This window comes from Hylobates moloch, unplaced genomic scaffold, assembly GCF_009828535.3.
Source record: "Hylobates moloch isolate HMO894 unplaced genomic scaffold, HMol_V3 SCAFFOLD_1, whole genome shotgun sequence".
NCBI classification, from domain to species: Eukaryota; Metazoa; Chordata; class Mammalia; order Primates; family Hylobatidae; genus Hylobates; species Hylobates moloch.
The window spans coordinates 184,463,733-184,475,898 of record NW_026652276.1 but is presented as its reverse complement, the minus strand read 5'-3'; the positions used below and the strand labels follow the sequence as shown (position 1 = coordinate 184,475,898).

At 35.7% G+C, this 12,166-nt stretch overlaps 1 protein-coding gene across 4 annotated transcripts in view; it reads left to right on the top strand.

Moving 5' to 3' along the window:
• RELN (reelin) overlaps nucleotides 1-12,166 on the top strand; it is a 543,089-nt gene that overhangs the window by 272,463 nt on the left and 258,460 nt on the right. For all 4 annotated transcript variants that reach the window (XM_058425556.1, XM_032761303.2, XM_032761302.2 and 1 more), the window contains exon 8: nucleotides 2,673-2,724. In XM_058425556.1, the coding sequence (XP_058281539.1) occupies nucleotides 2,673-2,724 (52 nt within the window). The remainder of the gene's footprint in view (nucleotides 1-2,672; nucleotides 2,725-12,166) is intronic.

The following is a 12,166-nucleotide window of genomic DNA, read 5'->3' as shown; positions in this document are numbered from 1 at the left end:
TGTAGTTAAATAGTCATTTCATTTCTGGAGAAGTTAGTCAGTGAGGGGTGGCAGAAACTGTTACCTGGACATAGCACAAGTTTTTGTTTCTTTTTAACTGCTGTGCCATGCACCCCTAGTCTCTGTATTTCAGGTGGTGACACCGAACTTAATTAATTTTGTTAGTATAAAATAAAGGTAAAAAGGAATTCATTTTCTCACTCAAAGGAAAATATGCTCTCAGAATTTAAAATGAAATGAGTTATGTTACCCTACATTTTAAAAAAAGAAATTATTTACTAAATTATTACTATTATGTTTTAAGACAAGGCCTCACTCTGTCACCTAGGCTGGTGTCCAGGTGCGCCATCATGGCTCACTGCAGCCTTGACCTCCTGGGTGATCCTACGACCTCATTCTCCCACCTCAGACTCCTGCCTCAGCCTCCCAAGTAGCTAGGACTACAGGCGTGCACCACCACACCCAGCTAATTTTTTTTAATTGTTTATAGAGATGAGGTCTCCCTGTGTTGCCTAGGCTGGTCTTGAACTCCTGGGCTCAAGCAATCCTACTGCCTTGACTTCCTAAAGTGCTGGGATTATAGGCATGTGCCTCTGTGCCAGGCCTATTTACTGAATTATTCTCACATATTTGGAAATGCATTTTAATTACAAGGGTGAGTTTGGACTAAAACAATATCAAACTCAATAAAAATTTTAGAGAAAAAGTACAGAATGAACAGCTTCGACCTACAGTGATTTCTTCTGATTCATTTAGTTATCATACTAATTTCCTGTAGTTTTGAGTGTATTTAATAATTTAAGAGAGATTTGGTAAGACAAAAGTTATGTATCAGACATTCATAGTTACCATATTATTTATCAAAAGCTCTTTAAGGGCCCCTTTTGTTTTCAGAATGTCAAATATAAAGGCTTAATAACTCATATTTGAGCTCAAGATTAATAATTTATAATACCCAATTATAAATATAGGTATAATTTATATTTATAATACTCAAGTATAAATATAGGTGAATAGATTTCAGAATAGATTTCATAGGCAGTGCTTCTTTTTTTTTCCTTCATCTTTCCTGTTCTTTCTTGTAGCTGATATTTTACTAATAAAATACATGGGTAAAGGTAAAGAAATGAGAGTCAACCATTATATCAGTCCTAAACTTCCCTGGTGAAAAAAATTAGAATCAGTAACCAGTCAAAGTCTAGGGTCACCCTCAGCACACATAATTTTGAAATGTGGCGATATTTCACACAACTTGCTGTTCGCTAGCAGAGGTCACAGCTGTGGAACTTGATCACGTAGGTGACACAAGCATCATTTATTACACCATCAGGATAAGTATCTAAGACTCTTCAGTACGTTTAATGCACTAGCAGTAGCTTTATAGCCATGTATTTAAAGCACACTTTCAGTCACCTCTCCAAGTCATGATATAGATATTGTGATATTCACATGCATCCGATCTTTTAATATTCACATCTCAGCTGAATTCCGACAGAGCAAGAGGCTTGCTCACTCATTTCCTATGGCTGTTCATGAATTGTATAGCACTTGACCCTTCTGCAATTGTGGACTCTATCATATAAGGGCTAACAAAGTGCGGGGATATGTCTAAAGATGTTATTAAGACATATAAGAAGCAAAGTGCAACAGAGAGAGACTCTGTCTCAAAAAAACAAAACAATGAAAAAAAAAAAAGAAGCGAAAGTAAGACAACCTACTGCCTCTGCCACAGTGATGAGTTATCCACTTTCTATTGTATAGGGTGGAGTCACTGAAATGTCCTATATTATAGTGTACAGAGTTTCAGAAGCCAGCAAAATGAGAACCTTAATTCTTGTCTCATTTGAGCTGGTATGGGTTAAAGCAACTGCTCTAAAGGATAAATAAATAAAATTTTAAAATTAAAGAAGCACCATTCTTCTTTCAGAAGGGGGAAATTTGCTTAAGCATGCTTCTTCATGAAACTAAGGAAAAGTAGCAGAAACTTGTTGGAAGACTATTTCTAGGTCCATAATTCTATTTCTTTCCTTCATTTTTTTTTTGGTAACAGTTTTATTGAGAAATAATCCACAGATTCTACCTTCTTTAAAGTGTACAGTTCAAGGCTTCTGGTTTATTTCCAAAGTTATGGAACCATTTTACAATCAATTTTAGACCATTTCATCACACCCCTCCACAAAGAAAGCCTACGACCTTTAGCTATTGTATTTCTATTTCCTTTTCAAAATAATTGTATTCTACTCATTTGTTCTTAATTTATCTCCCAATTTTTGTTCGGTAGCCTTTTTGCTACATTCTCTTTGGGTCCCAGATCTATTGATCTGGTAGGATGGAGGGGAGATGGTGAAATGAGTGGAGAGGAGCTTCGTTAAATGCCTTCACAAGATAACCTGCTGCATTCCACTAAAAACAGTTTATGAAAGGACATTGAGAAATATGCTATCCGTCCCCAAGTCAGGATTTCACTTCTTTATTCCCCACAGGGGAAGAAGAAACAGGTCTGTGTTCAGACACATTGATAAAATGAACTAACAACTGGGTAAATGCAACTTCTGTTAATGGATTTCCTCTCTCTTCTTTTTTAACTCTTCCCCTCCCCATACCCCTCCCAGCGTCTTTCTCCTGTTTCTCCTCTCTATCTTGTCTTATTTTTATATATTCTTTTTCTCTAGATTACCACAGGCCTTAATACAACAACAGCTTCTGTCCTCCAATTTTCCATTGGTAAGTGTTTTTAGCAGTTATAACAATTTAACTTGGAAGTGTTTGCTTTAAACATAGTGTGCAATCAGGATTGTAATGCCAGATGCTTTTGGATTTACAGAATAGTAAGTCTTAATTTTACAGTAAATAATCTAAACATTTTTAAAGTGAAATAAATATTTTTAAACGTTACATTCTTTTCTCACTTCTCTCCAGCAGTGAGTAGTATTAAAAATGCTGCAGATAATTCAAAAAATCTTAAGATGATTTACATATGTATTTTGCATACATTGGCTTATTCTGTTACAGCAGGATTACCTTGCTGGTTGTGTTTTGCTCAGATTAAGATTGAAATATGTTCCATTTCCTGAGCTCTGACTAACTGGTAGTGAGAAAGATAATTACTGGTAACCGAAAGAAACCAATTAAGGGCTTCATGTTTGGCATAAATAATCTATGTTAAATTCAAACATAGATAATGAAAACAATGACTGTATCTGGCAGTGTTTCTTTAAAGTGCTTTTTTTAAAAATTTTATTATTATTATACTTTAAGTTTTAGGGTACATGTGTACAACGTGCAGGTTTGTTACATGTGTATACATGTGCCATGTTGGTTTGCTGCACCCATTAACTCGTCATTTAGCATTAAGTATATCTCCTAATGCTATCCCTCCCCCCTCCCCCCACCCCACAACAGTCCCCGGTGTGTGTTGTTCCCCTTCCTGTGTCCCTGTGTTCTCACTGTTCAATTCCCACCTATGAGTGAGAACATGTGGTGTTTGGTTTTTTTGTCCTTGTGATAGTGCTTTTGTTTTAGAGCTAAAAGTTCTTACCCAAAGCATTCAGTAAAATAAGGTGCCTTTTGATCAAGTATTTGCAGTTTTGCTGTCTATTCTATTACCTTCTATTTTATTTTTCAAGGGTATGTATTTATAAATAACTTGTATAAAATTACAAAGGAAATGTTCTAGGAGAAGAAACATGCTGTCTTTTAATGGGGCCTAGGTCCCATAAGAGCGAAACCCCCTCCTGGCCATTCCCTATGGCATGAGAATTGTAGGTGTCCCCCTGCCATGCTCAGAACAGCATCCTCCAGTCGCTTCCATATCTTAGAAGGTCTGCCGTTAGTGAAAGGACTGTTTCTCTCAGGATTCTTCTATTCCAAATTGCAAGTCAGTGTTCTATAGCCAGGAGCCCACTGTGGTTGACTGTGCTGAAGGACAGTTTTCTTTAAGTCACGTATTTGTCACTTTTTCATCACTGTGCCTTGTTTCAGCCTGTTTAGGAGGTACTATGTGAAGTCACCTGATTACATTCTGGGTTATTGTCTTCTCCAGTTGACAGTATTACCTACAACAATTTACAGACAGTTCGAAAGTCCATGTGTGATCACAAGTAAAGTGTTAGGAAAAACAAAAATAATGGTTTTTTGATGAAAGAGTTTTCTTTGACTTATTAACAAGTGTATCCTAACTCTTCTGTAGCAAACATGTAATGTTTTTATAATCAAAAAAATGTTTTATTTTTAAAGAGTTGTGGTGCTACAAAAACAAATTTTTTTAACTGTAGCATGACAGGCAACTTAGAGCCTCTTAATCAGAATAAATGTGTTTAGATTAATTATGCTATTAATATATAACATAAGCTGAATAATGGTTAATAATGTATCAGTATTCTGAATACTTGTTCTTTTTGTTAGAGAAATGAACATTAGTTTCAGATATTGTCTTTAAGCAATTAAAGAACACAAGAGAATCAATTTTAAAATATATGTCTCCTAATTCTAATATCATTTGTACTTTATTCAAGGGTGGAGAGCTCCTACACCAATTAAATTATCCTTTATTACAGGGAAAAAATTACTATTTTGGTGAATAGTATACTTCTAATATGGCATAGATCCTCTATTTCCTTGCCTTTCATTTGTACCAGTTACAATAGAGTTAATGAAAAAGTACCAAGAAGAGGAGGTAATCAGAGAGTGAAGGGTTTATTACATAAGACTCAAAACCCAGAACAAGCACCAGGGCCAAGGTCTTGGGACTAGACGCAAACATGGGACTTAGCAAGAGCCCTTGGTCTCCCCACAAGCCAGAGGACTGTAGCCCATCAGGCCAACATATGTTATTTAAAGCACGGATTTGAATCCTGCTGGAAGACTGGAAGAGTAACAGAATTGGGGAATGAGACAGAGAGAGAGAGATGGCAAGGAGAAAATGAAGGAAGGATGGAAGGAGGAAGGAAAGAGGGAGGAAGGAAATGAGAAAAAGAGATCTCAAGTTTATAACTAAAAATACATTTATAAATCTTTTCGGGTGGCAGTTTTAGAATCAAAAGTGAAATTTTAACATATTCTTAGGAATGAAATAGAACATATTTAGTAAAAGAAATTGTAATTTATTGTTTATAAACTTCACTGGTGAATTTACTTACTGCACTTTGAGAGTAAAAAATTGGGGGAAACCAAGAAGAGTTAGAATGGCAAAGAAACAATGTAGTAGCAAAGCATCTGTTGTGTGGTGTGTGGTGGTGTGTGGTGAATACAGTATAGCCGGCAGAAATTCCCAGGAACGTTTTGTGTATCTCATTATCATATGTTTATATGGATGTTTATGAGGTATAAGGGTATGACATCATTCTGTTTATTTGGGTGATGTGAGGTCCAGACTGAGGTACACTCACAAATTCTAGAAATGCCGTAATTGTGGGTATCCATAGTAATCAGATACCAAAATAGCAATTAAAATGAATCCAACCAATCCAATAGCAGCCATAATAGCCATTTTATTTATACTCAGTTCAAAAATTAGATTATATTATAAAAAACTATATGTTAACAATTCAACATTTGCATTTCCTTGTGTACTGTGGAATTCTCCAAATCTATACTAATAATATGGTTACATATGTCCAGTTAGTTTTAGTATCACTCCTTAGGAAGTCCTTTAGGATATTAAATGTTAAATGTTCACTGTATAACACAGTGATTCAAGCAGTTTTCTAGGGAATTCTATTATTATTTATGACCTAAGTGATCAGTTATGTTCATAATTGGGCATATATAACTACAATTGGAGAAGTTACTGTGTTGATACTTTCATATTGCTCTTGTAAACATTTTCAGTTGCATAACAAATGTTATCCAAAAGACTCCCAAGTTCCTCATACAAAAATTGCTTGAATTACTAAGGGGTGTCTCAAATAAAGTCCATCATGCCAATGTTTAGCAGCAATACTCTTTCAATTCTTTCAAATACACACACAATGAATATACAATATATACATATATTACATTATATATGTATACATACATGTGTGTATCTGATGTGTTTATATAATTATATATTATATATGTGCAAATAGATTATGCACATATGTATATATACATATACACACGCATACATATATATACAGAAATGTAAGGCTGTCTTAACCAATGATTTTTAAAGTTAAAGAATCCTGAAAATGCAGTTCTGTAAGATGAAATTTATCATGTTATCCACCGCTAAATCATCTTGGAAAGTGTCCTAAAATATTCTTAGAAGAACTTTTCATTTTTCCATTCCAGTGAAAGATCTCGTATCCATTTCTGTGCTGAGACATCGATTTGCTACCATCCTTACTTGATTCATTAGATGCAACTTGTGGAATTTATAGTTGTAGCCTTAGGGGCATTTACCCGCTTCCTTTAGATTTCCTCTGGGATGGGAAGAAAAATTTGAGATGACACCCTTGCAAAGTGTTACCCTACAGATGCCTCTGAACTCTGCTGTCTCAGGCAGGGTTGAGGGTCCAAAGGAAATGCCGGTAGTACTTTGTGTCCATCATTCACTTAACAAAATTTCGCTGATTATTTGTTGTGTGCTCAGTATTTGCTTCAGCTGGCTTCAACTCTGAGAAAACAAAATAAGTGAGAAAACAGAACGTTTTTACAGCACTTAACAATGTAGTAGAAGGCACTGGGTACATACCTAGCATGAAATCTCTAGAAAGTGGCATTGTTGTAAACAGGATGGGTCTGTGTATAGGTCCCCAGGGTGGCAGTGCCTAATGAGGTCCTTTAGAAAGGCTTCTTAGGAAGGAGAATCCCTGCCAACAACCTGAGTCACTTGAAAGGACAGAGAAAGGTTTTTCAAGTGAAGAGGCAGAGTGAACACAGGCAAGGCATTGGAGGGGAACATGCATGCCCTCCTAGAGCAGAGGAACTGGGCCTGGTAGCTATGAGCAATGTCAGATAAAGTTGCATCTATCTGAAGACTCATCTGTATCAGCTCAGGGCTTCAACTTATTTAATAGAGGGATAAATGTTAAATGGAGGTTTTAAACTCATTTAATTTAACTTTTTAAAAGTAAAATGATGTTGTTCTTTAATTATTTAATAGAGGTCTGCAAAAGAACGTCTTTCTCTCTTAAGCAATAGAGAAATAGAATGAAATTAATTCTTCAGAAAAATTATTTGGGTAGTTGTGTTAGGGGTGACCTTGTCACTTCCTTGATAGAGATCTGCATTGAGTTACTCTAAAAGAATTTACCAAGTAATATGCTTGTTCAATTTAGCTTACCTCTTACATCAGATTAGGAGGATTCATTAGCCAAACAAGGAATAAAGGTAAAGCATTTAAAAACACACCATGAAGCATAAATAGTTTGGCTTGCCAGACAAATCTATCTTGTCCATCACAGTATCCTCAGTCACTAACCCAGGGACTCATAATAAACAGATGCTCATAAATATTTCTTGCCTGAGTGACAAGTAACCATTACAAAGACATCTATAATAGTATGTTACCAAGTGTTAAACTGATGTGATGCAGACATATCATGCCAAGAGGGGATTTGGGGGAGGTGATCTGAGGACCACAGTCAATGGAAAAGATTACCCAGAAAGAAACAGAATCACCAGTAAGCTATGCTTTAAGTGAAACAAGTAGACAGAAATATATATGCATGTGTTTATCAGTACATAATTACTGAGCTAACTAGAATCTATTATTTGTTCATGATTTATAGAATTAGCACCTTTTCTCTTGATTTTTACTTATGGATGTCCTAAACATTCAGGTTTTATTTTTGTATGTGTGTTTAATTTTTTTTTTTTTTTGCTACTTTGTTTTTGTTTTTATCATTTCAAGACAGACGGAAGTCATTAAATCATAAATGCTTTATATTTATTAAGATATACAAATGTTCTTAGGCCTAAATTATACTCCTTCTGTACTGTACATGCTACGGAGTCTCAGAGATGAATGAGAGCCAGTCTGTTTACGCCAGTGTATTTTGAAAAATAAAAACTGGAAATTACAAAAGCTAAAAATACTTTTAGCTGAATTGGAATATTGCTTTGTGAAAGAAAAGAGATCTGGTATTGTTTTTTCTTTAATAGATGTAAAGGATAAAATGTCACTTGTAAAAGGTATTATATTTCATTTAGCATAAGAAAAGCAGTTGATTTTTTCCCTTGAGCCTAATTCATAAACATCTTAATTGCTCAGAACTTGATTCAGTAGAGAACTTCTCTCTTAACTCTTTTAGAACAGGTAATTCAAGAGGAGGAGAAATCGATCCCTCCATATCTTGGTATGAATTATTGCTCATTTCCTCCACGAACTTACTGAAATATATTTAAAATTAGATTCTCTTTTTTTTTTTTTTTTTTCAAGAATCACTCTCCCTGGTGAGTGAGACCTTGGGGAACTTACTGTGAAATAGTGAACACCTCTTCTGAAACATGGACACCTCTGAGTATGAGACTAACAAAATATTTGGTGACCTAAGCCCAAAACAAAAATAAATGAAACATTAGAAAATTTTAATGGCAAAAATAATACATATGTTTTATAAGGTTAAATACATGTTTTATTTAAGGGTAAGGTTCTTTGATGTAAATGTATTCAACTAAGATTTAAGACTTGATTTTCAGATCTTCAAATATCTATATTAAAACAAAAAATGAAATATATATGGAATACCTCTATGTTAACTAAAATTTGGTAAGCAAAGGTGTGAAACTGATTATGATGCAGGGTATCCTGATTTGTCATCCCACAGTTGACCTTTTTAGGGAATTCTTATTTTTAAAAATGAGTTTAAATGAAATACATATATATAACATATATATTTATATATAATATTTATAAATATATATTTGTTTCAAATCCACCTCACCCCAAACTCTTAAGCCCTAGCTTAAGTAACAAAAGAAAATATTCTGAAATCCTGTAAAATACCACTAAGCCCAAAGTTCTGGCAAAGATTGTTGAGATTAATTGTAAGTGTTTTTTAATTATTAGAACTGATAATTAAATTTTTTTATATGAATTATTAAAATACACAATTTGACATAGGTATTATCCCCTTTCTCTTTTGATATATTCAATTTGTCACTCATGAGGCTTAGAAAAATGTCAGTAATTCATTCATAAATTTGTGCTATTAACATTTTGGGGGGACTGTTCTAGTAGAAGGAATACAGCAGTGAACTACAGGTTGAGAAGAAATTCATTACTGATGTAGACCAAATGGTCTCTCAAACACCACTCCTCCATGAAAACTCATCCCGTTGCCCCACTTCCTCTGAATTTATTTTATGACAGGTACTTCACTCTGCTTTGATAGATACACTGACCATTTCTGCACATTCACTTTCACCTTTTCTAACTTAAATATTCCTTGAGGGCTAAGGAACTTACAAGTGTTCCTTTCTATATGTAAGGCAGAATTTGGCTCACACCTAGAACTAAAAAAAAATGTAACTAAATTGAATTCCTAGGTTAGGTTAGGAATTTCATACTGTTCCACATTGGTGCTGAATACTATCCTCATTCTTGACTTCGGAAGCAAGGGAGTATGCTAAATGAAATCCATGGGCATTGTTAGAATTTAGTCTGAGCCTGCAGTTTCCAGTTTCTTGTCAATTAACCAGGGACTCATCTGTCAAAGAGAAGATCTTTAGGATCTTTAGAATGTTTATTATATGTATCATAATATGCTTACGTTCACTGTAGAGAAAGCAAAGCCTAAGACACTGCCCCAATCTTTGAGAAGTTCATTATCAAATAGAGGGGAGGGGGTGAGGGGAGAGTCCACGTGAGAGAAGAAAACAAGTATGGCAATAAACATTGCTGATTAACAGATGCAGACTACAGAGGAGAATGAGAGTTTAATTTGTTGGAAAGTCCAGGAAAGAGGGAGGGCTGGAGGGAGGACTTCATTATTTGGGAAAGAGATTGACAAGAGTAGGCATGGTACCACCAGAGGGTCAGGCGTCACGGTGAAGGTTAGGGGAATGGCACCCTGTAAGAAGAACAAGACGCAGGAGCCCTGCTAAGAACTGGGGACCAAGGTCAGAGCCAGACAGCAACAATGATACTAATGCTGTCTCCAGATTGCCATGAGTGCAGGAGGGGAGATAGTTAACACTTGCTGCCCAGGATGGGGATTAGTCCTCCTAGAAAATGGGCCAGGCATGAGCATTTGGGCGTAGTTTATGTGGGCCCTGGGGAAAGGAGGACGGCCTGGCAGGGAACCTGGCAAAGCCAGACACATTTCTCTTCCTTGTGTTTCATGCAACATGGCAAAAGTTCTCTACTGTGGGCTTGGGAGAAAACTTGCAGGGGGTGGGCACTTGGAAGTGGTTGGAACGTGGCTTGGCATTCCATAAATTGGGAGAGAATGGATCCCTGTCTCCATTATGGTAGGAGTACCAGTGACAATGAAGAAATACAAATATTTTGGAAGTGAGGGAAGAGGGATAGGACTGGAAGGGAGAAAGGCACAAGCAGGGAGGAGGACAGCTGTTCATTTTATATCCTGTGGTCATTGTCCATCTGCCATGAACTGGAAGAAGTCCCCTAATGAGGTTTGGAAAATTCAGCCAGGAAAGTGACTGAGGGACAAAGTATTAAGTACAATAAATCACACACTGTCACATTTTGCCAGAAAGAAAGGTTTGTAAGTCTGATAGTCAAAACAGAGATTATTACTAGTAGCCTCATTTTAAACATAAATATAAAACAGAAATTGGAAGACAGTTGCTTTTAGAACCTGGTTCTTTTTCTATATATTATGAAAAAAAGTATTTCAAGTATAAACGAAGCATGTTTTTAGTTCAAGTACAGAATACTTTTGAAGATTTTTATTGACTTTATTTTTCTACTTTCTTTGACCTCTCTTAATCCTTAATATCAGTTTTTAGTAGATGCTTAGAATGAAAATCTTGCTTGCATATTATGTTCCCCCATACAACATTGTTCTTGAAATATGTTTTCTCAGTTAATAAATGCTAAATTCCCCTATGAGTATTTTTTGGTGAGCAAAACAGAGGTACAGACATAAACTCTAGACTTCCTTATCCAAATAATTGTTTAATTGATAATTTAGGCTGAGCAAAAACTTTGGACATATTCATTTCTCTAAATTTATAATTTCTATTCATGAAATAATGAATTATCTTAACTTTGATGACCATATTTTACCAAAATTAAATTTGTTTGCTCTGTCAAAAACAGTTCTTGACATATCCAAGAGTAATTAGAGGATTTCTGTTCATGCAGAATGGAACTGTTCTTAATTAAAGTAATATCTGTGGGCTCTTTTCAGTCACAATTGCCATCCCTGTCACTTGGGACTGAGAAGCCCCAGGACACTTCCCTCCTGGGCTGCCACAAAGCATTATCCGATACAGTAACCATTTTTTCCTGCTCTGCTTCTTACCCGTGAATCAAACTGCTGCCCTTTTGGCTACAGCCCCTGAACTTTGACAAAGCATGAGCTGCCTCTATATGCAGGCATAGGCGAGGCAAATCGAGCCTGTATTTCATGAGAGCCAGAAGCTGCTCTGCATGGTGGGATGTGCACACACTGTCGGACGTCGGGGACAGCAGCTGAGAGCATACCAACCAGGCAGACCGTTGACTCAACCGCATTCCCTATGTAGCCATTCCTCATGCATTTATTTTACCCGTGATCAGAGAATTGGTAAAATAGCACACTTAGGACCACATTCTCATCTTCCCAGTAGATTTTCCCTCGTCTTGAACTCTGTATTCCAAAGTACCCTGTGGATATATGATATACAGTGAGGTAATAAGAGTAATAAAAACAATTTGCTTTGAATATTATCAAGCAAGAAGCTAGCTACTAGAAAATAAACAATTATAATTTTATAAAATCTAAACATTAATGGAACAAATTTATTTAGACAGTCATGTTATTAAACAAAATGCTCAGATACCTAAAATGTTATATAGCATAGGTTTTTGTACTAGGAGAGGAATAGGAATAAAACAGCAAGAAAACAAAACAACAAAACCATATTAAACCAGCCATCCTGGAAATTACAGCATTATATGCTTAAAACTGGGAGTCATATTTTAGATACTGTTCATGAGTTAGTATTCCTAGACTTGCCATGTCATCAAGATGTTGCTCTACTTAACAGTAGATTATTTTGATGCCATGGG